This window comes from Rhinolophus ferrumequinum, chromosome X (genome assembly GCF_004115265.2).
Source record: "Rhinolophus ferrumequinum isolate MPI-CBG mRhiFer1 chromosome X, mRhiFer1_v1.p, whole genome shotgun sequence".
Lineage (NCBI taxonomy): Eukaryota > Metazoa > Chordata > Mammalia > Chiroptera > Rhinolophidae > Rhinolophus > Rhinolophus ferrumequinum.
This window is the reverse complement of record NC_046284.1, coordinates 99,817-126,711: the sequence shown is the minus strand read 5'-3', so window position 1 is coordinate 126,711 and position 26,895 is coordinate 99,817. Positions and strand designations below refer to the sequence as shown.

At 36.3% G+C, this 26,895-nt stretch overlaps 1 protein-coding gene across 1 annotated transcript in view; it reads right to left on the bottom strand.

Annotated features, from left to right (window-relative positions):
* ZDHHC15 (zinc finger DHHC-type palmitoyltransferase 15) overlaps positions 1–26,895 on the bottom strand; it is a 59,830-nt gene that overhangs the window by 16,062 nt on the left and 16,873 nt on the right. The window contains exons 3-10 of the mRNA XM_033106500.1: positions 25,377–25,471; positions 14,423–14,543; positions 10,559–10,628; positions 9,711–9,743; positions 8,906–9,026; positions 3,768–3,900; positions 2,402–2,528; positions 324–427 (exon numbers count right to left, since the gene is read on the bottom strand). Coding sequence (XP_032962391.1) covers positions 324–427; positions 2,402–2,528; positions 3,768–3,900; positions 8,906–9,026; positions 9,711–9,743; positions 10,559–10,628; positions 14,423–14,543; positions 25,377–25,471 — 804 coding nt within the window. The remainder of the gene's footprint in view (positions 1–323; positions 428–2,401; positions 2,529–3,767; positions 3,901–8,905; positions 9,027–9,710; positions 9,744–10,558; positions 10,629–14,422; positions 14,544–25,376; positions 25,472–26,895) is intronic.

Genomic DNA, 26,895 nt, shown 5'->3' with positions numbered 1-26,895 from the left:
CCAACTGGCAGAATTGTTTACAAAAATGCACGGCACTGTTTATTATATTTTCTGATTTATCTGATTGGTTATAAATCATGGTATCACAAAGCTGGTAATGAACCTCCCAAGCTGCCATCTAACCCTACCTAAGCCACCCATATTTGTTAAACAAATATGGCCATACTTGCCCTTCTCCATCCACAGGGCACTTATGTAGTTGACATGTTATAAAATCTTCCTGGACACTATTTTCTCACTGCACTATACTGGTTGTGTTAACATTGTTTTTATTAGTGCTTGGTCTACTGGGTGGAGAAAAGAATTCCTTATTGCCTACTAACCTCGGTTGTCATCATCATTGTCTTCCCAGGGCTCTTCATTTGCTAGCAGTGGGTTCTGTGACTCATTCATACACCTCATAGGGAAGGAGTGTCCATCACCGGGGCTGGTGGGGAAAGGAAGGCAGTGAGGTCTTGCAGCTGACCTGGACTTTTTATGAGGGTAATAACCCTACTAGAAATAGGAAGAGGGTTCTTAGCAAGATTTAAACCATTCAGCTTATTGGCTAAAGCCATAGTGGAACAGGATCTTACAATAGCATCATTTAGTTTCTAGATCTTGTTTGTTTGTCTGCATCAGTGTTGATTGGGCATATGAGAAACAAGTTAGAGTTGCTTACAAACAAAAACATGTGCGCACAGTAACCTTCATAGATACCATTTAATGATCATGATTCCAATTTGTGTCCCATTATCTTATTGTTTTGGTTCAAAATATTCAAGAAAAATAAGCAGATTTAGAATCATTAAATACAATGACATAAGTTGTGAATAATGTTTTAGTGCCCCACTATTTAGCTCATATGGCAGAAAGGTTATTAGGAGGTGGGGCGAAGAGCCGGAGTGAGGCCTACCAAAGAGTGCAGATTTGGGGGGCAATTATTCACATGTGAGGCTCACTTTATGGATATCTATGGTAACCTAGGGTCACCTCCCTTGTTAATCTCTGGCCCTGGCTAAAGTGGGTAACAGTTTGAAGAGTTGAGTCTACACATCTGAATGCATTCCAAATTTATATCTGAGTGACTTCTGGATTATCCATTTGATATTACCTATGCCTTTTCTCCTGTTCACAAATGTTGTTAATTGACAGTTGACAGATCTTGTTAATAGTTCTCTCCATAGGGTGTAAGTATACTGATATAAGTGACTGGGCTTTGATATTTTGCTTTTGTCCTTATTCCAGAGAAGACTCATTTTAGACCTCCCTTTTCAGTAGTGATAGTATGTGTGTATTCGTGTGTGCACACGTGTGGTGCAAATAATTGCTGGTAACAGTTATTAACCACCATTGCTCATGGACACAGTTTTGTCTTGTGATTTATAGCTAGGGTAGTAACATATACCACAGATCTTAAATAAATGACCTTGTGAAATACTAACTGGTTCAGAGGAACCATCAGGGCAATGAGTGGAGGGGAGGAGAAGATTTTCCTTAATCACCACCAACAAAGTTTCCTCAAAGAAGTGAGCAAACAAATGCATATCTGTCTGAGGAGTGAATGTTACAGGGCTGCAGGAAGGCTACCAGTAATGCCTGCTCCAGAGCTGGTTTACTTGATGGGAGTTTACGCTGGTTCACGAACTCACTCAGGACACAAGCTCATCCTCCTTTACTACTTTCCCATCATTCCTGGTGTGCTTCTAAGAATGACCTACAGCTTCTAAAGCAGTCTTTGTTCTTGTTTTTTAAATTTTTTCCTTCATCAAACTAATAAAAACATTTCACCCCAAAATATGAAAAATGGAAAGAAAAATAATTTCTAAGACTATGGCCCTTGCCGCTTATAGTATTTTGGGGTATATTTCACCTGTTTTTCTTCTGTATATATTTGTAAATATTTTTTAATTACAGTGTACATACCATTTTGAATTCTACATTTTCCACTTAACATATAGTAAGCAGTTATCCTTACTATGACACAGTGTTTAAAACCATTACTTTTGACTGTATTTTATATATATATATATTGTTTAGGATGTTTAGGTTGTTTCCTAATTATTGGCTGGAAATAATGCTGTAATAAACATTGTTGTGCTTACTTTGTCTTTGTCTGTATAATAGATTCTCAGAAATGGAATTACTGAGACAATGAACATGTAGACTCTTATAGGTTTTTAGATACATATTACCAAATTATTTATAAAAGAGGGTAGCAGTTTACACTGCCATAAAGCATGAGAATATCTATTCTATCATAGCTTCACCTCCTGATTTGTCTTTACTAACTTAGAAATGAAAAGCTTAGGGAACAGTTTTACAATACACTGATATGTGCTGCATCCTACCTTCAAAATTGAATCTACTACTTCAAGGCACGGTCCAGCATCAACTTCTTTCAGTGGTAATAATTACCTACCTGGATCCAATAGGTATTAACCAGAACTTCTTCTTGTCTCCAAACACCTGCTGGATATTTTTGATGAAGCCAAGGTTGAACCCATTTTTCTCTGGGCCACTTGTAAACACTGGAGTACAGAAGGCCTCTAGGGCAGGGTAGGGGAGTTGAAGAGAAGAGGAAGAAAGCAATAAAGGAGCACATTTCAGGACCATCATAATTTTACAGTTCTCCATGAATGTGACTTGGTTCTACAATACCTTTTTGCTGCGGTAGCATAGGCCATTCACTCTCAGTTATTGCTAAATTACTTAGTAAAAACCAGTTTAATCACTTACTTCAAAAAAAAATGTCAATGGGAGAACTATTCGGTTGGTGCAAAAGTAATTGGCGGTTTTTGTAATTATTTTTAACTTTAAATAATATATAAATATAATCACCTTAAAGGCTGTGGGAAACTAGACCATATTAAACACACATTTACCCCATTAAGCAAACACTTTGTTGGACTCTGGTTGCATCTGGCCATTTCCCACTTGTCCTTTGTTTTCATACTTTTCTACTTTGCAGCTGATCTCTAAGCCAAATAAATGTGCTAATCTACCACCCTAACAACTAACTGCCACATATGTATTTGGTTTAGAAAATGAGTGCAAATACTTTCTTAGCTGTTAGCATTATTAGCAAATGAGTTCCAAAAGTATAGTGGCTTTTGTACTAAACTTTCCTCAAATCTATTTTAGCTAAACATGCAACATTTTGACACTTTCTCCTCACTCTTCATGCACTGATTTGCATACAACGTAAATATTTCTTCCACCATAGAAGAAAAAATTGTTGCACTGGAATCCATAAGAAATATAGTTCTTCAAATAACAGCCCAGAGTATAGAGTGATGGACAGAAAAATAATGTACATTTATTGTACCCATTTTTCTAGAAACTCATTTGTTCAATGTGTTTATCTTATTCCCACAGTCTCTATACAGCTTCTTGGTGATTGCAGATACTCAATGATTTGTTGGTTTGAATTCTTTCTCAGGACTATTTTTGGATGTGCTCAATAAATTAGATTCTTCTATCTTTAGTGACCTTTACCTCCCCCTTCTGGTGTTCCCTTCTGTGCTGATTCTTTCCTTAACTTCCTCATGTGAACACCGTTCAGAAAAATCTTTCAGCTGTTTATCTGGACGGCTATTACCCAATATGAACTATAAAGAGGAATGGTCACTTCTGGTTTTTTGTGAGGTTTCATTCACTAATACTCTCTTCACTATGTATGCTTCATTCACTACAGCTAAAGTTTTTGTCTTCCTTGGGGACAATCCAGCGGTCACTGTGATATACATTAATATGTTTCTTTCTCCAGTCTTAATGTCCAGTCTTACCTAAGGTGGTTTTGTTTCTGCTGACAAGCCAACAATGGTAGCCAAAGAGAACCACTAGGCTGACAAAAAACATGCAGGCCACAAAGAGAAGAAAAAGGACATGGAACTTAGAGCGAACACTGGGCAATTCCCCCTAGGAAAGAAATAATAAACAGAAACAAAAGATTAAAGTGGTAAGGCTTGGCTAGCTTTTTCTATATCATTTAGTAATTTTTTTCGTATGTATAAAATGTCTAGCTCTAATTTAAAAACTCGATTTTGTAAAATTTTTACAAAACGACAACTCTTTTTGTTGATGAGCACACCTCAGTATGGATATGCTTTCAGCCCACAAAGCCTAAAATGGACCTTTGCTTAAGTGTAGTTCAGTGTGAAATAGAGGGTATAATGTGCCAGTTAGACAAAGGTAATGTGAAAAGGGCATACTCGGACCCTAATTGCTATGCCGTGCCTTAAAGCTTGTACTCCATTTAATTTCCAAATTATACATCACTGGCTAGAGGTGATTTTGAGGTCATATGGTTCATCTTCTTATCTCAAGGTGTCTTATTCTGGAATACTTCAAATGTCATGTTTCCTTGGATACATATGTATGTTGAAAATGTCATGGTGATATATGTAGGAAATTATAACAAATAGGTAGAATTTTAAAATCTTCTACCTATCTGCCATGACCTGATTTTAAAGCTACTGCGAATTTTGTGTGCTTGGCTTTTTTTAATAGCTGAAGTACAATGTCCTGCAATATTATATCCTGTGAAACAGATGTTTCACAGGACAGTAAAAACAAGCAGTATTTTGCAGGCAATTTTAAGTAGGTAGCTAAAGATTTTTATACTTAGCTGGGACATCTTATTCCATGTGGCGGCAGCTTTTTTTTATATGCCGCCCTAGACCAGAATGAATTTTCTAAGTCCTATAGCACACACACCATGTAACATTTTGTGTTCTGAAGGGAATCTTAGAAAAATTTTCAATTTTGCACTGAGCAGTTGAAAAAATGACTTTTCTTTATTTCCTCCTTTTCTGTGCTAATTGATCATTGTTTGGGCATGATGAATGTTTTTGAAATATTTCTAAATGCTCTCAAGTAATAAAGTTAAAGGTGATTCTTGATTGAAGTGGATCTGGGTCTACTCTAATTTGGAATGAGAAAGTTAAGGCTTGGAAACACTTGGCAAATTCAGATAGTATAGATTTTTTTTTTTCTTCTTTTAGAGGAGATTTTTATCCATTTTGATGTTAAGAAAATTAGGAATCTCCCAGAGGGTATGTATATCTTTGAAGAATGAAAATAAGGGGAAGTAAGCCAGTGAGATGCTTTCAGCTGAGGGATGGTCTGGGTAAAATTTGCACGGGGGCAGAGAACCCCAGGAAATAGCTACCCCAAGGAACTTTTATCTGAAGCTTCCTTTTAAAATGATCCCACCGTAAAACCTTGGCCTGGGCACCCAAATTGAACTTGATTGTTTTTTGTTTGTTTTGTTTTTAATTTATAGGAAAGACTCCATATATAGCTTTGTAGTGGTTTTTCCCTCGTTGTGTTTTTGCTTTCATAATCTCTACTTTTTCATAATCTCTACATAATCTCTACATACTCTGTCTTCTAAAGCTCATATTTATTTGAAGTCTCATCTTTCGAGTTTAAATGGGCAACAGAAAATGGCTGTGCAAGACAGATTGATATAAAGTGATCTCTTCTGCCTGCCAAATCATATTTACTGTGTTGTCCCTTGATAGAGTACTTCATATTTAAGTTTTTTTTATTAGAAGAAGGTGATGGCCTATATTCAGGATTACCTTCTAAGAAGATAACCAAGCTAAATTACTCAAAGCAATAACCAACAAGAACAGTTTATGGGAATACTGCTGGAATAATACTATTATCTTGGTCCTAAAATAATTCATAGCCTCTGAGGACATTCATGACCCAGTATAGGAAGTGTATATTACTACCCTGTCTCCCCGAAAATAAGACCTAGCTGGACCATCAGCTCTAATGTGTCTTTTGGAGCAAAAATTAATATAAGACCCGGTATTATATTTATATTATGTTATGTTATGTTATATTATATTATATATTATATTATATTAAGACCCAGTCTTATAATAAAATAAGACTGGGACTTATATTAATTTTTGCTCCAAAAGATGCATTAGAGCTGATGGTCCGGCTAGGCCTTATTTTCGGGGAAACACGGTATGTTTTTTGTGAGGCAAAGATCAACTTCCTATCAGAGTAGCTACTCTTGAAGTTAACATTGAGAGGCGAGACATGATCTGATGGTTTTCTGAATTCTTTATTCCAAAGGGACTAGAGCTTCTCCATAACAGGACCATAATGGGCAGTAATACATCGGGCCCTGTTTAAGATCACTCAGCTTAGGATCAGAGAGATTCAGATCCTGACTTTGAAACATATGGGGTTCCAGTCAAGATGGTAGAGTAGAGAAACGCTGTGATGGCCTCCTCCCAAAATCACATCAAAATTACAATCAAACTGCAGAACAACCATCATTGAGAACCATCTGAAGTCTAGCTGAACAGAAGTCCTATAATTAAGGACATACAGAAGACGCCACCGCGAGACTGTTAAGAGGGGTGGAGATGTGGAACACACTGGTCCCACATCCGCATGTGACCATTAAAAATTGGGATGGATATCTTGGCTGTGGAGGTTGCCCCCTGGAGGAGCAAGGGGTCCCAGCCCCACACCAGGCTCCCCAGCCCAGGATTCCAGTGCCGGAGAGAGAAGTCCCCATAACTTCAGGCTGTGAAAACCAGCAGAGATTGTGGCTAGGTGAGATGGAGGATGGCTGCATTCCCAGACCCTCCTCTTAAAGGACCCACGCATGGTCTTATTTGATGACGGACTCAGTCGCTTTGAGCTCCAGCACTGGGGCAGCAGCTCAAAAGGCACCAGGGACATGCAGGGAGGAAATGAGTTGTCTGGCCTCAGGACGAGGGCTGGAGGGGCAGCTTTCTCCCGGGCGGAGGAGCTGGCAAAAGCCATTGATTCTTTGTTGAGCCCTTCCCCTCCCTGCGTGCAGATGCAGGCGGCCGCCATATCTGAATCTCCATCAACCTGGCTAATACCGTTTGCCGTACCCTGGTGGTTCCTTAAGACCCAGCCCTACCCAACTTTCGGGCCCACCCAAGCCACTTCCAGTGGCTTTCCCATACAAACGGCCTGTCTTGGCTCAGGCTGCAGACTTTCCTAAAATCTCTCAACGGTCCACAAAACTCAAACAAGCAAGCAGCATCTGGCCTCAGCATGTCCCATACCACTTGCTGAGCAACCCCAAGCTCTGGCTGGAGAGACTAAAAAGAAGCATTGCTCAAACTGTTAATGTCCTTTTCATTAGAAGGGCAAGCCAAGACAGATTTCCTCGCCTGTCATCTGTTAGGCATGAGCTAGTATATTGTGCAGGAAAAAAATGAGGGTATAGAAAAGGACAAAGCTCTGTTCACCCCTGATACTGCTTGTGAATACTGAGATATTTCTGGCAATTAATTCATATCCAAATATTATCTTTCAAGATTAAAAAAAGCATTTGGCACCTGGCCGGCATTGTGGTATTTGATTATTGCCTAACTAGGAGGGCCAAAAGCAAAATGCATGAAATGCAACAATGTTTATTTACTCTGTTAGGAGAGTAAAGAATGATTCTTAAACAGTGTCTTACTGTGTTAAGGCCCTGTACGGTCTGTACTGACGACCAAGGCTGACACTTTCCCTGCTGAATTGGATGCAATAGATTTTCTTTACTTTCAGGATGGTAGCTCAGTGTGTTAATAAAATGCCAAACAGGTCCTAGATAGAAACCTGAGTAATAGATAAGAGATCCTGTGCTGTGGAAAGGGGCCAAAGAAGAAACACTAAGATGGTGAATGAAGCATTTTGTATTTGGTGGAAATTGATGAGAAAACGTCATTTCTGCCTGTGCTCTTGTATCTCTGAGTTGAAGATTTTGATAATGCGTTATATAATTCCTGATTCTTAAAGGTATTAAATATCTGAATTAATCAAGCAAATTGAAGGGAGAATGGAAAGCACATATCACTATAATTTTCGACAGTAGTAGGGATCAAATCACTAGTAATTTCAATACTCTTAGCTATCTAGATTCTCACTGCCTTTCCTTTCTCGTTTTTTCCTCTGGTTTGTCATAATCTAAATTCTGGCCTGTGAATCCTGTTATAGGATCCTATAATAGGAACGTCCTGAGACATTCCTGTTATAAGGCTCTTGTGCAATTGCTAAAGTAATAACTAGTAGCTCTGCCCACATCTGTGTGTTGCTGTTCAGGTTCAGTTTGGATAACCCTCACCCTGGATGGTTATGACATCTTAGCAGTAATATTGGAGTTGTGTGGAGGGAATGTCTCCTGGAGTCCATGGGCATGAAACAAAACAAACCAAAGCAACATACTTCAGTACTCTGCTGGCAGACCCTGTACACATACGTAAACTGAAAATCTGCCTTCAATTCTTTTGGAAATAGGTGGGATATGATTGATATCTTCAAGTAGAAGGAAGACGAAAGTAGGGTTTTTTTAAAAAAGGTTTTATTATAATTATTAGAATCATGTTTTGAAAGGTAAAGTACTTTCAACATCTGTTTCATTTGATTTTGGCAATGAGCCAGTGAAGCAGATACAGAGCCAATTTTTTTTCATATGAAGTTCAAATACGACTCCTCATTTCATTTTGGTCATATGTGAAGATGAGTCAGTGAATCTTTCTGTCCAGTAGGAATTTTGCAACTGTTCTTTGAACAGGGAATTAGTATTTTCTAACAATGAGCCAGTACTTTTGTTACCCTTTTTCTTAGGAAACTAGGGATTCAGAATTAGTTTCAATATTTTTCAAATCTATAATTGGTAAGATGTGAATTTTTAAAGCTTGACTAGAGAAGTACATTGTAAAGAATCAGTAAGAGTCAAGAGGTTTTGTTCCTGAAGGCCTTCAAAAGATTCTCATGTATGACAGATGCTTTTGGTGTCTTCCCTTCTGGTTACTTCAGATTTCAAAATGTAAAAAAAAGATGAGGTGAACAGTGTCACGGACTGGAGTAGATGTGTGTTTGTTCTGGACGGGTAGTGGGTGGGGGATACCTTCAGGGTTTTTTAACTTACTCTCCAGTATTTGATGAAATAGCTGAAGACCGTTGTAGCAATGTACAGGCAGTAGAGAACAGAATAAGCTAAGAACTGAAGGAAGAATTTATAGTTGGAAAATCCAATGCAGTTATTAACCCTAAAAAAGAGAAAAACTGATTTGAAATTAGGACCCATTTATGGAGAGCACACTGATACATAAACTGAACTAAGCAGTGGAAGTATGTGACTCCTGCTGTTTCATCACGTGTTGTGTAGAAACTCAACAGAAATAAAAGTCCCTTAATAGGTACAGGCTGGAAAAACAAGTTCATGTGTCACTGTTTTGTCCTTTCATTTACAGGTCCAGAGACACCAGGACTAACTAACAGTTCTGGACTGGTTCTTGACACACCCAAGCAGACCTAGATCTTGGATGCTGAAAACCTGTTAGACTTAGTACAGCGTGGCATGTTCTCTTTGCAGTTAAAGGATTTCAGACTTGTTCTCTATGTCAGACATATAAAATTTGGAGAATTGCTAAAGTTAACAATCTAGAGTATTTCAAACATCAAGACAGCAGAAAACAGAACTGATTCTGTAAAATCAAGGAGAAGAACTATTTGTGTTCTATTTCTTTCCTTGCCCAATTACTAAAGCTAGTGGACAAGAGACCATTAGATTTGTAACCCCAAGACTTCTCTACCATGCCTTTGGTTGTATATTTATTCTTTCTTTAAAAACTTAAACCTCCCATGTCCCTCAAATAGATACAAAGCACAGTGAATAGCAGAAACAGGCATATTACAACTTTAGAGGAGAGAATTGAATAAAAGGGACTTACCAAGGGCAGTGATGGTCCATTTTTAATACACACCTAAAAATAACAAAATGTAGTATGATAAGTAGAGCTATGGAAATGAAGCAACACCTCATCATTGAACTCAAGGTCTGAGTAGTATTTTTATATGGAACCAGTACACTCATTCCTAGATTTCCACTATAGCTACTCTAACTAAAACTATTGTTTCCTCAGTCATTCCTAGGATGAGGCAATCACAACAATTTATAGGATCACGCTGGCAGCAAGTTACATGCCTAGAAATCCATATTTTTAAAAAGATTGGGAACTCTAGGATATTGATACAGACAAAATGTCCAAGATAATGCCCCTCATTTTGCTCAATAGTCAGTTTAATAAAAGCACAGAAGAAAACATGATTACAGTCTGTTTGAATCACGGGTAAAATAAATGTCATGTGGTGTCCTGGATGGACTCTTGGAACAGAAAAGGGACATTAGGGAAAAACTGAGGAAATCTGAGTATGGATTTCAGTTTAAAATAATGCATCAATATTGGTTCATCAATTGTAACAAATATGAAATTAACATAAGAATTTAATAATAGGGGAAATGGTGTGGGACATATGAGAACTATCTTCACAATAATTCTATAAATCTAAAACTGTTCTAAAGTAAAACATTCGTTTTTAAAATAGGGTTTTATTTTTCTTTCCTATCTTTAGAATGGTTTGAATCATAATATCTGTGACGGTGTTTGGCATGTGCTCATTACGAATGAAAAGAAATGCTCTTATCTAGCCATGGTTACATGTCACAATCAGTCACATTGTTGTCTAGGCAACCATCAGTGGCCAAGCTCAGTCCAGGGGAAATATGGCTGTAACTTACATGGCACAGACAGAGCAGTGGTGGCAGCGATCTGGCTTGATCAAATGGCACCGGTCACAGAATCTTACAGCTATAGGAAAAATAAGGTGGTTAGCACTGATTAGGGCTCAGTGAGACACCATATATCTTCCTAGCCTATCCAGACGTCTTACTATACACTCATTACAGGTAGTCAAATCATTTCATTTCAAGTTACAAAGCAAAAGGCAGACTGCATAAGAGAATTGTGGTATGTGTTTTTTCCCTGTTGGATCAATCTTGAAAGCACCTTTTGGGGGATGAACGTAAGGGGGAAAGATTTTATATCTGGATATCTAATCATAACATTTTGTATTATAAAACAAACTACTGTCAACTGCTTGAGTAATCTTGGGAAAATCATTTAGCCTCTGTTTACTTCAACTTTCCTATCTAAAAACTAGAATTCATAATTTATTTCCTCTTTCCAGAGGTTGGATTGTATGAGTTGGATAAAACTCCAAAAGCATGGTAATAGAGTGGTTCTTAGAATAACAATTTGAAGAATAAAAGAGACATTCTAGAACAATTAGTTCAGGTGACCATTTCACAGATAAAGGAAGTAAAGTCCTGAGCCATATCATCAAGTGACTTGTACAAGGTCACACAGCAAGTGAGTGGCAGAGCTATGACCAGGACAGGTTTTCTGACCCCTTAGTTCAGGGTTCTGTTCACTCTGTATTCTGATATAAAAAAATCATCCCTCCCTACCTTTCTTTATTTCTCTCAGATCAAAGGCATTTTTTAAAAAAATTTTTTTCTCAATATTGACAGACAATATTATGTTAGTTTCAGGTGTACAACATAGTGATTGGACATTTATATAACTTACAAAGTGATCCCCTGATAAGTCTAGTACCCACCTAACACCATACATACTTATTACCATATATTATTGACGATTGATTCCCTGTGCTGTACTTCACATCCCCATGACTATTTTGTAACTACCAATTTGTACTTCTGAATCCCTTCATCTTTTTCACTCAAACCCCCAACCCCCCTCGCATCTGGCTACCGTCAGTTTGTTCTCTGTTTCTATGAGTCTGTTTCTCTTTTGTTTGCTCATTTATTTTGTACTTTAGATTCCACATATAACTGAGATCATATGGTATTTTTCTTTCTCAGTCTGACTTATCTCACTTAGCATAATAACCTCTAGGTGCATCTACGTTGTTGCAAATAGTAAGCTTTCATTCTTTTTTATGGCCGAGTAATACTCCACTGTCTATATGTAACACATGTTTATCCAACTGTCTATTGATGGGCACTTAGGTTGCTTCCATATCTTGGCTACTGTAAATAGTGAGTGCCACAATGAACACAGGGGTGCATATATGTTTTTGAAAAAGCATTTTCCTTTCCTCCTCATTTTCTCTATGCTTATTGATAGAGTATTACTGTGTTTAATAAGATTAAGTATAACAACTAAAATTATGAATAATTTGAGCTAATACAGTAATTCCATCTAAAGTGTATATTAAGCATACATAACTGACTCTACATAATGGACTGCTAATTCAGCAGAGTTTGTTCATTTCTAGCAATGCAGGAGGTAACCAAAGTATGGGTACAACTGAGGCAAGGAGGAAGGGAGAGGGACATGCATATTTAGGTCCTTCAGCATGCCCAGTTTAAGCCACCATCTCTCACTTAGATGACTGCAATAGCTGCCTAATTATTCACTCTGCTTTCATTCTTGCCCCCGTACAATACATTCTCTACAGAATAGCTAGATGATCTGTTAAAAGGTAAATCAGATCACATGATTCTCCATGTAAAACCTTCAATGTATTTCCAACACCTTTAAAATAAAATCCAAACTCCGTACCATGTCCTGTATCATCTGGCTTCTGCCTGCCTCTTCAATCTCCAGCTACGATGCTTCAGCCATACTGGTTGTCTGTCTGCTCTTTTAATCCTGTCCCAGGGCCTTTTGTATGTGCCGTTCCTTTTTATTGTTCAGGTCTCAGATCAAATGACATTTCTTCAGAGAAGCCTTCTCTATTACTCTATCTTATGGGGGCTGCAAACAAATGCTTCAGTGGTCCGGAGAATAGTGGGTAGTGAGTGAAGCAGGCAGTAGGACTCTGGGAGAACCTGAGAATTCATGCTCTGTTTAAAGAGAGCAGTTACTGCTCAGTATTAGCTAATTTTTGCCATGTGGAACTGTAGATCGAATATTGCCAGTGTTTGAGTTTTCAAGACAAGCCAGAAATCTGGATTTTCATGTGGAACTATTCTAATTGTTAAAAATTAGTAACAATTACAACGTTTTAAAAGACACAGAGCTGAAACAAAGTTTGTCTCTGGACCCAACACATCTAATATGCCTCTGTTTGTGACCTCTGCTCTATCACATCATTCTGTTCACTATTGTCTCAGATTATATAATTCCTGCCTGTCTCCTTTTCACCATATAGCTGTGTGCTTGAAGAGCTTTAAAAAACCATAAGCACCAAGACATTAGTGCTCTAACAAATTTAATACATCCTTAATACCATCTAATGCCTAGAGCATATTAAAATTTCCCCAGTTGTCATATGAGATCTTCATAAATATTCATTGAATAAATAAATGATAAATGAAAATAAATATCTAACAGTAAACTTCCCAAAGCTTTCAAACACAATCTTCCTTGTAGAAATATTAGGGTGACTTGGCAAAAGAGCCTCAGTTTTCAAATTTTAAAAGGCAAAGAATTGGTTCAGCTCGTACTGTTCTAGTCATGCAGATGAAAACTAACAGTAAAAGTCCATAGTGGGCATTTGCCCTCCAAAATGAAGACCTACCTCTCCACAAATCCTTGTACAAAAATGTTCATAGCAGATTACTCATAATAGCTAAGCACCACAAACAAGCCAAACATGCATCAACAAGTAAATGGATAAACAAACTATGATATATTCATAAAGTGAAATATTACTCAGCAATAAAAGGAATGGAATACACAACAATGGGAATAAGTCTCCAAAACATTGTGCTGCATCAAAGAAGTCAGACACAATAGTACATGCTGTATGAATCCATTTGTATAAAATGCTGGAGCAGGAGAAACTAATCTATGGTGGAAAAATATCAGAATAGCAGTTTTCTTTGGTGGCGGTGGTGGTGGGACTTACTGGGAAGGAGCACAAAAGAACTTTCTGATGTGTGACAGTGTTTATAGAGGTTTTGGTTTCACAGGTGTGTACATTTGTGGAAACACTGAATGGTACACTTAAGATTTCTGCATGCTTTTATATGCACAGAGGGTGCCAAAAAAATGTATACACATTTTTAAAAAGGAAAAAATTGTATTAACATTACAGTGATGGTAACCACTTTGAGCACCTCTTGTAATTGCAAAAGTCAAACGTGACTTGTATTCATCTTTTGTGATCGGTATATATTGAGTATTATAATTTTAATACAGTGTTTTCCTTTCTTAAAATGTGTAGACATCTTTTTGGCACCTTCTGTATATTTCACCTAGAAAAGAATGATACAAAATGTTAGGTGGATATGTACTGATATCTGGTACTTACTTTAAAATGCACCAAAAAATGTCTTTATGGATGATGGATAGAGGGATGGATTTATGGACAGGTGTGTGGTAAAGCGATACGGTAAAATGTTACTGGTAGACTGTAGTGGTGGTTACTGGTAGACCGTAGACAGATGTTTAGTGTATAATTTTCTATCTTGGATGTATGTTTGAAAATCTTTATAATAAAATGTTGAGAGAAAGCTCCATAGTGTTTTTCAGAAAAGAGGAGAAAGGGGGCTAGCCTGAGGATATGTATGACTTGGACTTTCTGCAATCCTTGCTGAGCTGCCTCTCCAGCTGACTTTGGCTGAACTGACCTCCACTCCCGGTTCTTGTGTAAACGGGTAGCTTCTTGGCCATATCAACCAGCATCTGCTTTTGGACCTCAGGTCTCTCTTCATTTTCATAGCGTTCCTTATCTGCATAGGACAAGTGGAACTGGAAGCAGAGTGAGAGGCAAGACTTTATTTTCCGTGGTTGACAGAAAAGATGAAAAACAACAACAGCAATTATGTAGAAGATATTTGTTACTTACCCTTGAAGCCCAGGTACCTACCGTGTTTCCCCGAAAATAAGACCTAGTCGGGCAATCAACTTTAATGTGTCTTCTGGAGCAAAATTAATATAAAACCTGGTCTTATTTTACTATACTATAACACCGGGTCTTCATATAATATGGTATAATATAATATAATATATAATATAATACCAGATATCATATAATACCGGATATAATACAATACAATATAATACTGGGTCTTACATTAATTTTTGCTCCAAAAGACACATTAGAGCTGATTGCCCGGCTAGGTCTTATTTTCGGGGAAACGCGCGGTATTTGGCTTATAACTTTCTCTGCATAATTACCTCAATGACCTTATCTGATTTTATCTCAATCCTCATAATTGTATGATAGGTGGCATTGTTTTATAAATAAAACTTAGATTAAGTACCTTGATCATTGTTACACTCAACCAGTAAGTAGCAAAACTAAGGCCTACACCCAGTTGACCTATGCCCTTCCCACTCCAGTAGACCATGATGTTGCGTCCGATGTGACACCTTGCTGCTGTGACCCTGTTGCTGATTAACTATGCTTGTTATTAAGCTGTGAGTATTTTTCATAGGTGACATTCTTAGAGAGTCTGGATGAGACAGCTTGCAACATTATCTGCATATTCCAATCTTGCAAATGAGTAGAAATTGGGATATCCTCACTGTTTCAGACATTTTTAGTCTGGTATGGAGCTTGTTGCCATGTTTGTGCCATACTTTGCTAATCTTGCAAAAGATATGCCAACAATTCCCCAAAGTAATACAGACCTGAAAGCTTTCTTCTGTCTGGGCCAAGGGTAGGCAGAGGTGAAAAAGAGAAGGATCTGTGTTCAGATTTTCTGGGTTTGTACCTCATCTCTACCATTTAATAGTTAAAGAATCACTTTTAAAAACCAAAACACTCTCAATCTAAGTTTCTTCATCTGTAAAATAGATGGCAATAATACCTACTTCACAAGTTGGTGTAAAAGTGCTAGATAATAACAAGAATTAAAAGTCTCTTTTACAAGTCCAATTTCTTAAATCATTTAAAATATTTCATATTGCAAATATTTTTAACTCTTCTAGAAAGTGTGTAGTGGTATGTTACTGTGATTTTAATTCGCCCTCCCTGGTTACTAGTGATATTGAGCATCTTTTCATGAATTTATTAGCCATTTGGGTATCTTCTTGTAAAATGCCTATTAAAGCTTTTGTCCACTAAACAAGAATTAGGTTGTCTTTTGTGTATTGATTTGTAGAATTTCTCCATATATTTTGGATAGTAGTCCTTTTAAAAATATTTTCTACCAGTCTGTGGCTTTTCTTTTTACTTCCGTTATGGAAGCATTTTGATGAACAGAAGATCTTGGTGGGAGTGCAGATTTATGTAACCACTTTGAAAAACTGTTTCATGTTATCTACTTAAGCTAAATATATGCCTGCCCTATGACTCAGCAATTCCATTCCTAGTTATATACCCAAGAGAAATGAGTGTGTGTATGTATATATGCATGTACAAAATTGTTCACGGCAGCTTTATTCATAATAGGGAAAAAAATTAACAACCCAACTGTCCTTCACTTGGTAAATGGAAAACCAACTCTGATAAAAGGGAATAGCTAATAGCAGTAAAAGGGGGTGAACAAATGAAACATACATCAACATGAATGAATATGGAACACATACTGAGTGAAAAGCTTACACAAAATAGTGTATACTATGATTTTGTTGTGAGGTTGAAAAATAGGCAAAGCTAATCTATGGTGATAGAAGCCAGTTCTATTTGAGAGGAAGTTGATTGGGAAGGGGCATAATGGAGATTTTTAAGGTGTTAGAAATGCTCAAAATCTTAACCTGGATGGTGATTATATGGGTGTATATAGGGGGTGCCAAAAAAATGTATACACATGACTTGTATTCATCTTTTGTTATCAGTGTATATTGAATATTACAATTCTAATACAGTTTTTTTCCTTTCTTGAAATGTGTGTACATTTTTTGGCACCGTCTCTATAGGTAAAAATTCATCAAATTGTTCTCTTGACAGCTTCATTCTTGGACTACAGTATGTATGTTATACATTAATAAAATACTAAAAGAAATAATGAAACATTTAACATAATTTAAGTGTATCTAACTTTAAAACTGGAAATGCATAAAATCGAACACTATTTTAAGCAACATACCCAGTGGTATGTTTTTATAGTATCATGCCATCCTTAGGAGAATGAGAATTGAGTCCTGCTTCAGGGTATGTGGAAATGCGTAGGGGCGTTTTTGGTTGTTATGAAAAATATGGTGCAGTATGGACATTTAATGGGTGGGGGCCTAGGGTGCTAAGGATTCTGTGATGAACTGGACAGATGCACACAACTAAGAATTTTCCTAACCAAAAGGCTATAGATCAATGTTATAAAATAATAACTAAATAATGTAAATTTAATATAAAAACAACTGGGTATGTTGTTTTCTTAGAAGAAAATTATACTGACTGACTCAAAAGAATTGTTTTTAACAATTCTTAATTTTGATAATTAGAAGTAGCACCTTTGGGCACTTTTGGGGAATTTCTTTGGGAATATATTATTTTTAATTTTTTAAACCACAATTACTTTTGCACCAACCTAGTAACTTTCTTGTCTGCTTGAAAGGCAGAGACAGAGGTGTAACTGCTTCTTTGTGATGAAAACCTTGTGGTTGGTTACTCAAGAAGTTGGCTTTAGTTTGGAATAAAATGCTACACCTACACGCCCAATTTCTGGTACTGACCAAGCCTTTTTGGGGATTAGGATGCAGTGAGCCAGTAAATGGATTTTGGGTGGGACAATTGGTGATAGACTGGGGTATAGTTGGTATTAGAGAAATTAATATGGTGGCTATCAAATAGTCCCCAAAGACTCACCTTTTCTTTTTTCCAATTAAAAATGATAAAGATGTTGTCTTAAATGTTACACATGTGCAGTGCTTATCTAAATTCTGTCATCATCTCACCCAATTTAGGTCTACACCATTCCCACCCTCTCATCCTTTCTACAAGCTTCATAAATAGTGTGAAGGGGAAAATTATTTTTTTTCATTTTTTTAATTTATTGGGGTGACAATTGTTAGTAAAATTACATAGATTTCAGGTGTGCAATTCTGTATCACATCATCTATAAATTACACTGTGTGTTCACCACCCAGAGTCAGTTCTCCTTCCATCACCATATATTTGATCCCCCTTACCCTCATCTCCCACCCCCCAACTCCTTTACCCTCTGGTAACTACTAAATTACGTTCCCCAGATTAATTTTCAAACCCCGTGGCCATCTTGTGGTTACCGATTGTTTTCTAATCCCCTCACCTTCCCCCCTACCCCCACCGAAAATTATTTTTATTGAGCTAAAATTCAATAACATAAAACTCCATTTTAAGGTACACATTTTATAGTGTACAATTCAGTGCCATTTAGTATATGAGGTCTGCCAATTAAGTTCACAAACTTGCCCCCATGCACTTCCATTGGCAGCACTGTACAAACAGCTCGGGAAGGTTCTATAACCTTGGTATATCAGTGTCTCACAGCTGTGTTCATGTCGACATGTGGCGGTGTCTTGCTGAGTGGCGTTCATTATTGTTGTGGCGTGTTTTTGTGTCCCATCGCGAGAATGTCTGAGCTTGAATTAGGGCAACGAACATATATTAAATTTCTTGTTAAACTTGGCAAGAGTGGAAGTGAAATCAGGGACATGTTAGTCAGAGTTTATGATTTCTATCATGGATAATGCCATGAAGAAAATGGCAGTATATGAATGGATTAAATGTTTTTCTGAGGGGAGAGGACACGTCACTGATGAAGAGAGGTCAGGGTGGCCAGTAATGAGCAGAACTGATGAAAACATTGCAAAAATTCATAGAATTGTGCGTCAAACTCATCGACTGACTGTGAGAAGCATAGCAGACCCAGTAAACATCGATAGAGAAACAGTGAGGAAAATCTTAACTGAAAATCTTGGCATGAGAAAGGTGTGTGCAAAAAATGGTCCCGAAGGAGCTCACTGATGAACAAAAGCAAAGGAGAGTCGAAATTTGCCAAGACCTTTTGGAGAGGCAAGACGATGTTTTGGGCAGTGTTATCACTGGTGATTAAGGTTTCCAGGCGGGAATTCCTGCCCGTTCTCAGAAATTTTTTTCACTTTCCTGTTCCCGAATCCTGAGAAAAGTTGATTGGGAAATTGGGAAAATTGGCTCCTTGAACCCAGGTGGTTGGTAGTATCGGCCATCACTTTGTGGAAACATTTCATTGTGGAGAACTGAAAACAGTTTATATCTTGGGATTCGGGAACAGGAAAGCGAAAAAAATTCCTGAGAATGGGCAGGAGTGCCCGCCTGGAAACTCTGCTGGTGATGAAACATGGGTGTACCAATACAACACTGAAACAAAGCGTCAAAGTGCACAATGGAAGTCAGCCAATTCTCCAAGACCAAAAAATTTCCGTCAGTCCAAATCAAGTCAAAACCTTTTTTGATATCAGAGGGATTGTTCATTATGAATTTGTACCAACTGGACAAACAGTTAACCAAGTTTATTTTTCAGAAGTGCTGAAAAGCCTGCATGAAAAAGTTAGACAAAAACGACCTGAACTTTTCGCCAACAATTCATGGTTCTTGTATCACAACAATGCACCAGCTTACACGGCACTGCCTGTGAGGGAATTTTTAGCCAGTAAACAAATAACTGTATTGGAACACCCTCCCTACTCACCTGATCTGGCCCCCAATGACTTCTTTTTTTACCTGAAGATAAAGGAAATAGTGAAAGGAAGACATTTTGATGACATTCAGGGCATCAAGGGTAATACGACGATAGCTCTGATGGCCATTCCAGAAAAAGAGTTCCAAAATTGCTTTGAAGGGTGGACTAGGCACTGGTGTCAGTGCATAGCTTCCCAAGGGGAGTCCTTCGAAGGTGACCATAGTGATATTCAGCAATGAGGTATGTAGTACTTTTTCTAGGATGAGTTTGGGAACTTAATTGTCAGTCCTTGTATTCACAGTTTTGTGCAGCCATCACCACTATCTAGTTTCAGAATATTTTTATCACCCCAAAAGGAGACCCCCATATACATTAAGAATCTTTCCCTATTCCCCCCATCTCCAGACTCTGGCAACCACTAATCTAGTTCTTGTCTCATTAGATTTTCCTTTCTGTATATTTCATATAACTGGAATCAAACAACATGTGGCCTTTTGTGTCTGGTGTGTCAATCAGCAGAATGTTTTCAAAGTTCATCCATGTTGTAGCATGTATCAGTAACACGTTCCCTTTTATGGCTGAATAATATTCCCTTGTATGGACACACCACACTTGATTTATCCGTTCATCCATTGATGGACATTTGGGTCCTTTCCACCTTTTGGTTATAGTGAATAATGCATTATGAACAATTGTGTATAACCATTTGTTTGAACACCTGTTTTCAAGTGAGTATATAAACCTAGGAGAAAAATTGCTGGATCGTATGGTAATACTGTGTTTAACTTTATGAGAAACCACAGAACTGTTTTCTACATCAGTCACACCATTTTACATTCCCAGTAGCAATGTATAAGGATTAAGAGTTCTATATATCCACACCAAAACTTGTTATTTTCCCATTTCCTTTTTCCTTTCTTCTTCTCTCTCTCTCTCTCTCTCTCTCTCTCTCTCTCTCTCTCTCTCTCTCTCTCTCTCTCTCTCTCTCTCTCTCTCTCCCCCTCTCTCTCTTTCTGACCCCTCCCTCCCTCCGTTTTCTTCCTTCCCTTCTTTTCCATCCTAGGGGGTATGAAGTGGTATCTCACTGTGTTCTTGATTTGTATTTCTCTGTTGACTCTTTTCATGTGCTTGTTGGCCATTTGTATATATTCTTTAAATGTCTATTCAAGTCATTTGACCATTTTTAATTGGGTTGTTGTCTTTCTGTTGTTGACTTTTAAGAATTTCTATTTATTCTAGATACTTGGCACTTATTAGATATATGATTTGCAAATATTTTCCCCCATTCTTTGGGTGGCCTTCTCACTTTCTTAATAGTGTAGTTTGATGCACAAAAGTTTTTAATTTTTATAAAGTTTAATTTATCTATTTTTTCTTTTGTTTCTTGTGCTTTTGGTGTCCTACCTAAAAATCCATTGCTAAATCCAAGGTCATGAAGATTTTTTTCCCTAGGTTTTCTTCTAATTGTTTAAGAGGTTTAGGTCTTACATTTTGGGATTTGATCCATTTTTTCCCTTATGGTAAGATATACACAACATAAAATTCAACCATTTAAACTATTTTTAAGTGTACAACTCGGTGGCATTAAATACATTCACATTGTTGTGCAACCATCACCACCATCATTCTTCAGTCCTTTTTTCATCTTTCAAAACTGAAATTCCATGCTCATTACACAACAACTCCCCAACCCCCCTTCCCACCAGCCTCTGACAACCACCATTTTACTTTCTGTCTCTGTAAATTTTACTACTCTTGGTACCTCATATAAGTAGAATCATACAATATTTGTCTTTTTATGACTGGCTTATTTCACTTAGCATAAAGTCCTCAAAGTACATCCATGTTGTAGTGTGTATCAGAATTTCCTTCCTTTCTTTTTTCTTAATTGATGCTAACAGGATTTTGTAAAATTCAGCATAATTTCTAATAAAAACTCATAAAGAATTTAGAATAATTTAAAAATGTATGCTTTATACCAAAGCCAGTAACTTGCTTTATAATGAAACATTATCATTATTCCCATTGAAGTCTGGAACAAGACAAGAATGCCCACCATCATACCATGTAGGGAAATGATAGCCAATGTGATTATATATGGAATAAAAATAAGAAATTAAGTACTGAAATTAAATTAGGATTGTAATTTGTTTGTAAATGATATGAAAATCCCAAGGATCAATTGAAAAACTTGTAGAATCAATAAAAAATGAGTTAAGGTAACCAGTTATAAAAATTAAATATAAAAATTAAAAACTTTCCTATGTATAAAGCATAACCACTTAGAAAATATAAAAGAATCCTATTTATAATAACCACAAAAATTAAATAGCTAAAAATAAATACTAAAATAAATTAATAAAACTGACTTTAAAAATGATAAACTTTTGAGACAAAAAAAACGTTTGAATAAAGAAAAGATATACTTTTAGGTTAAGTACTAAGATTCAAACATTGCATAATTATAATATCTTTTAAAAGTAATCTTATATCCAGTACAATCCTAATCAAATGTCTAAGAGAATACTTTTGGGAATTTGAGGAAATATTTCAAAATTAATTTGGACGATTAACCATTCAAAAATATCCAAGGAAGTTCTAAAAAAGAAAATAAATGAGGAGAAATCACACTAAAAAAATTAAAATAAATTATAAATGACAAAAATTAGCAGCAGACTTAACTCCAGGCCAGGTATGATATACTATAAAGTTGTTGACTAGATACAGTATATGATAAAGGAGGAAAATGTATCATTTAGTGAATGGTGCTGAGAAACCTAGCTATTCTTAGCGTGTCATTTCCGACACACACAGAGATACATATCCCTTTTCAAAGAATAGTTAGCTCACGAATTCATCTAATACCTTGATTTTTTTTTTAATCTTCGTAATCTTTAATCTCTATTATCAGATCTCTAGATGGGCCTGGCTCTTTTGAGTGGCTCCATAGTATCTGTTGTTTAGGTATGTCAACTTAAATAAAGAGGTAAATTTAGGCAAGATCAAATTACCAGAAACTGAGTTTATTTGGGAATAGCAGAGGAATTAGCAATAGCAATTTAGGAATCTCATACTGTAGCAAGCTACAAGTGAGTCTGTTCAGAATTTCCTTCCTTTTTGAGGCTGAATAATATTCCATTGTGTCTGTATATCACATTTTGTTTTTCCATTCATCTGTTGATGATTATTTGGGTTGTTTCCACCTTTGACTATTATGAATAATCTATGAACAATTGTTGAACATATGTGTACAAATAAATCTCTGAGATCCTGCTTTCAATTCTTTTGGGTATATACTTAAAAGTGGAATTGCTGGATCATATTTTAGTTCTATTTTTAATTATTTGAGGGACTATCACGCTGTTCTCCATAGTGGCTGCACCATTATATATTGCCACCATCACACAAGGGTTCCAATTTTTCCACATCCTCTCCAACACTTTCTATTTTCTACTTAAAAAAAAAAAAAGTAGTAGGCATCCCAATGGATGTGAAGTGGTATTTCATTGTGGTTTTGATACATAGTTCCCTAATGCTTAATGATGTTGAGCATTTCTTCATGTGTTTGTTGGTTATGTGTGTATCTTCTTTGGAGAAACGTCTATTCAAGTCCTTTGCCCACTGTAAAACTGGGTTGTTGGGAGGGATTTTTGTTGTTGTAGAGTTGTAAGAGTTCTTTCATATTCTGGATATTAACCACTTGCCAGATATATAATTCGTGAAAATTTTCTTCCATTCTATAGGTTGTCTTTTCACTCTGTTGGTTGTGTTTTGATATCCAGAAGTTTTTAAATTTTGAAATAATCCCATTATCTATTTTTACTTTTGTTTTTGGTGTCATATCCAAGAAATCCTTGTAAAACCCAATGTCACAAAACTTATTTCCTATGTTTTCTTCTAAGGGTTTTATAATATTAGCTTTTTAGGTTTAGGTCTTTAATCCATTTGAGTTTATTTTTGTATATGGTGTAAAGTAAGAACCCAGCTCCATTATTTTGCATGTGCATATCCAGTTTTCTGAACACCATTTGTTGAAAATACCATTTTTTCCCCATTGAATGATCTTGGCACCTTTGTCAAAAAATCGTCTGATCGTATAGACAAGGGTTAATTTCTGAGCTCTTTATTCTATTCCGTTAGACTTTATGTCTGTACTACATTGTTTTGATTACTGTAGTTTTGCAGTAATTTTTGAAATATGGAAATGTGAGACTTCTAACTTTGGCTTTCAAGATTCTTTTGGCTATTTGGGGTTTCTCAAGAATCCTTATGAATTGTAGGATAGAATTTTTCTATTTATAAAAAAAATCATTGGAGTATTGAGAGAGATTGGATTGAATCTGTAGACTACTTTGAGTAGTCTACAATAGTAACTAACTCTTCCAATCCACAAACACAGGATGTCTATCCATTTATTTGTATCTGTCTAACTGGTTTTGGCAATATTTTTTTCACTGTATTTATTTATTCATTTATTTATTTTGCCATTCAATATTATTTTCTATTAAATTCATGTGTACAGCATAGTGGTTACACATTTCTATAATTTAAGAAGTGATCCCCTCAATTAGTCTAGTACCCAACTGACATTATACATAGTTATTACAACATTATTGACTATATCCCCTATGCTGTACTTTACATCCGCTTGATTATTTTGTAACTACCAATTTGTACTTCTTTTTTTATTAGTTTCATGTGTACAAAACAATGTACTAGTTAGACATTTACACCCCTCACAAAGTGATAACCCCCTTCCCCCAATCTACTACCCCTCTGACATCGTGTAGAGCTGTTATAATTCCACTGACTCTATTCCCTATGCTATATTCCACATCCTGTGACCATATATATATTAACTTATAATTGACATTCTTATTATTCAGCTTCAACTTCAGGTGTACACTGCAGTGGTCAGGCATCTACACCATCCAAATCCCTGCATCGTTTTTGCCCAACCTCCCAACCCCCTCCCATCTGGCAACCATCAGTTTGTTCTCTGTATCTATGAGCCTGTTTCTGTTTCGTTTGTTCAAATATTTTGTTGTTTAGATTCCACATACAAGTGAAATCATATGGTAGTTACAAAATTGTCACAGGGATGCAAAGTACAGCATAGGGAATATAGTTAATATATCAACTGTGATTGAAAAATAAAGTGAGTTATTTGTAGACAGCATAAAATAGGTGATAATGTGTATCTGTTATGTGACTATCTGCCTTTTAATTTGATAGCTTAATTCATTTATATTTCAAATAATTACTCATAAGAAAGGACTTCTATAATTTTGCTATTTATTTTCTTTATAGCTTATCTGTTTTATGTTCCTCAATTCTTACTTTACTGCCTTCCTTTGTGTTTAATTTTATTTTTCTTGTTTTGATTTTTCTTGTACCATTTTGATTCCATAAATGGTAAAATTTAAACCACTATTTTCCCTAATATTTGGAGGCTGTTAAAATCACTTCCCTTGTATGTGTTTTTTTTTTAATTTTTCTACTTTGGAACCTAATCTGTTTTACAGTAGTCACGTTTTGAATGCCTGATATGACTCCAAATTCTTTGATAAACATTTCCAAATACTGCATGAAACATTTTGGTTCAAAGGAGCACACTTTGATCAATTTGACTATTGTAACTTTTTTCCTAACAGTGGTTTTCCAGAGGCTCACTGGGTTCTAAAATAATAGTTTCATAGAATTGAAGTAGATGAGTTTTCAGAATCCAAGTGGGTTCTTGTTTCTCTAATTATATTATCAATGCAGGTAGTGCTTTCCTGGTTTTAAACATATCCATGACTGGTGATTTCACAAACTCCTTCAATATACAATCTGCCCCTTAATTTATTGTTTGCATGAAGAGTCATTTTTAAAGATCACTCTGAATCTCTCTTTTGTAATGGAAGGCTTTTTGCTCTTCTTTTTGCCCTCTTCTTGCCTTATTGACTTTTCTGCTTTCCTCTGTTTTTAGTGTTTATGAAGTAAACGGTATTCTTACCTTCTGGTTTGGCTGTTGTGGGAGTGTAAAAATAGACTTCCAGTAGGTCCAGGTAAAGAACACAAAGATGGCATGGTAGAATATGAGGTAGATAACTGAAATTTAAGAAAAAACACAGTGTTTACACTATCCTTTTGTCCATTTCTAAGAGTTCAGAAAAACATAAAGCTCAACAACAAATTTCTATTTTGTTTTTCTATTACCAAGTATTTTTTTAGTATTACTATAAAATATTAATTCTTACTTTTCCTCACGCAGTGACAGAAACAAGTTACAATGCCAAATTTTGAACACAAAGGAAACCATCAACAAATCAAAAAGACAACCTACCGAATGGGAGAATGATATATCGATAAGGGGTTAATATCCAAAATTTATTAAGAACTCAAAGAACTTAACTCCCAAAAGACCAAACAATTCAATTTAAAAAGGGCAGAAGATCTGAATAGACATTGCTCCAAAGAGGACACACAGATGGCCAATAGACATATGAAAAGTTGCTCAATGTCACTAATCATCAGAGAAATGCAAATTACCATACCCCTGTCACATTTCACTCTGCAGTGTGTGTTACTGAATTATGGATATGCACTCTGATTCTCAATTTTATGTTTCTCTCTCTCTCCCTCTCTCTCTCTCTCTACACACACACACACACACATACACACACACACACACACACACACACACACACACGGTGCCAAAACAATGTATATACATTTTAAGAAAGGAAAAAACAGTATTAAAATTGTAATACTCATACATATATACCAGGGGTGCCAAAAAATGTATACACATGACTTGTATTCATCTTTTGTTATCGGTATATATTGAGTATTACAATTTTAAGGCAGTTTTTTTTCCTTTCTTAAAATGTGTATACATTTTTTTGGCACCTTCTGTATATTCCTAAGCTATGGTCCCAAATGTATGAAAGTCCATTCTTTGTTTTATACACCTGAAACTAATAAAAAAAAAATTTAAAAAGACACCTAGCAACATATTTATTTGTAGTGAATTATTACCTAGACTAATCATTTGTATAAACTGCAGGGACACTGAGTCTTTCTTTTTAGGTGAGATGCTCTAGTGAGGTTTCAGATCACTACAGAAATCAAATAGCTTGTAAACTGTGTTCCTGAACTGCCACTACTCAATGACATCTTTTCAAGCAAGCTGGCCCAGTAGAGCTCTTTGCTTATCTGGTAGAGATCACAGTCTTGGGGCATCATAAGCTGCTGGAGCTGTGATTAGCATATGAAAGCCAAGTTTTTTTTGTTTCCACAGCATGCAAAGGAGAATGACTACTTGAGCTTTTATCCTGAAATAAATGATTTATAAACACAGTGACTAAATTCAGAACAACTGCAGTCTTATGTGGATTTTTCTTTGGGAGTTGGTCATGTTCCTTACAGCTGATGGCTAAAAGCACTGGAGTTGGTAAAGGATGTACCCAGGCAGGGGTATATCTTTCAACTTCATACTATAATTCCAATAGGAACAGCAGCTGTAGTTTTAC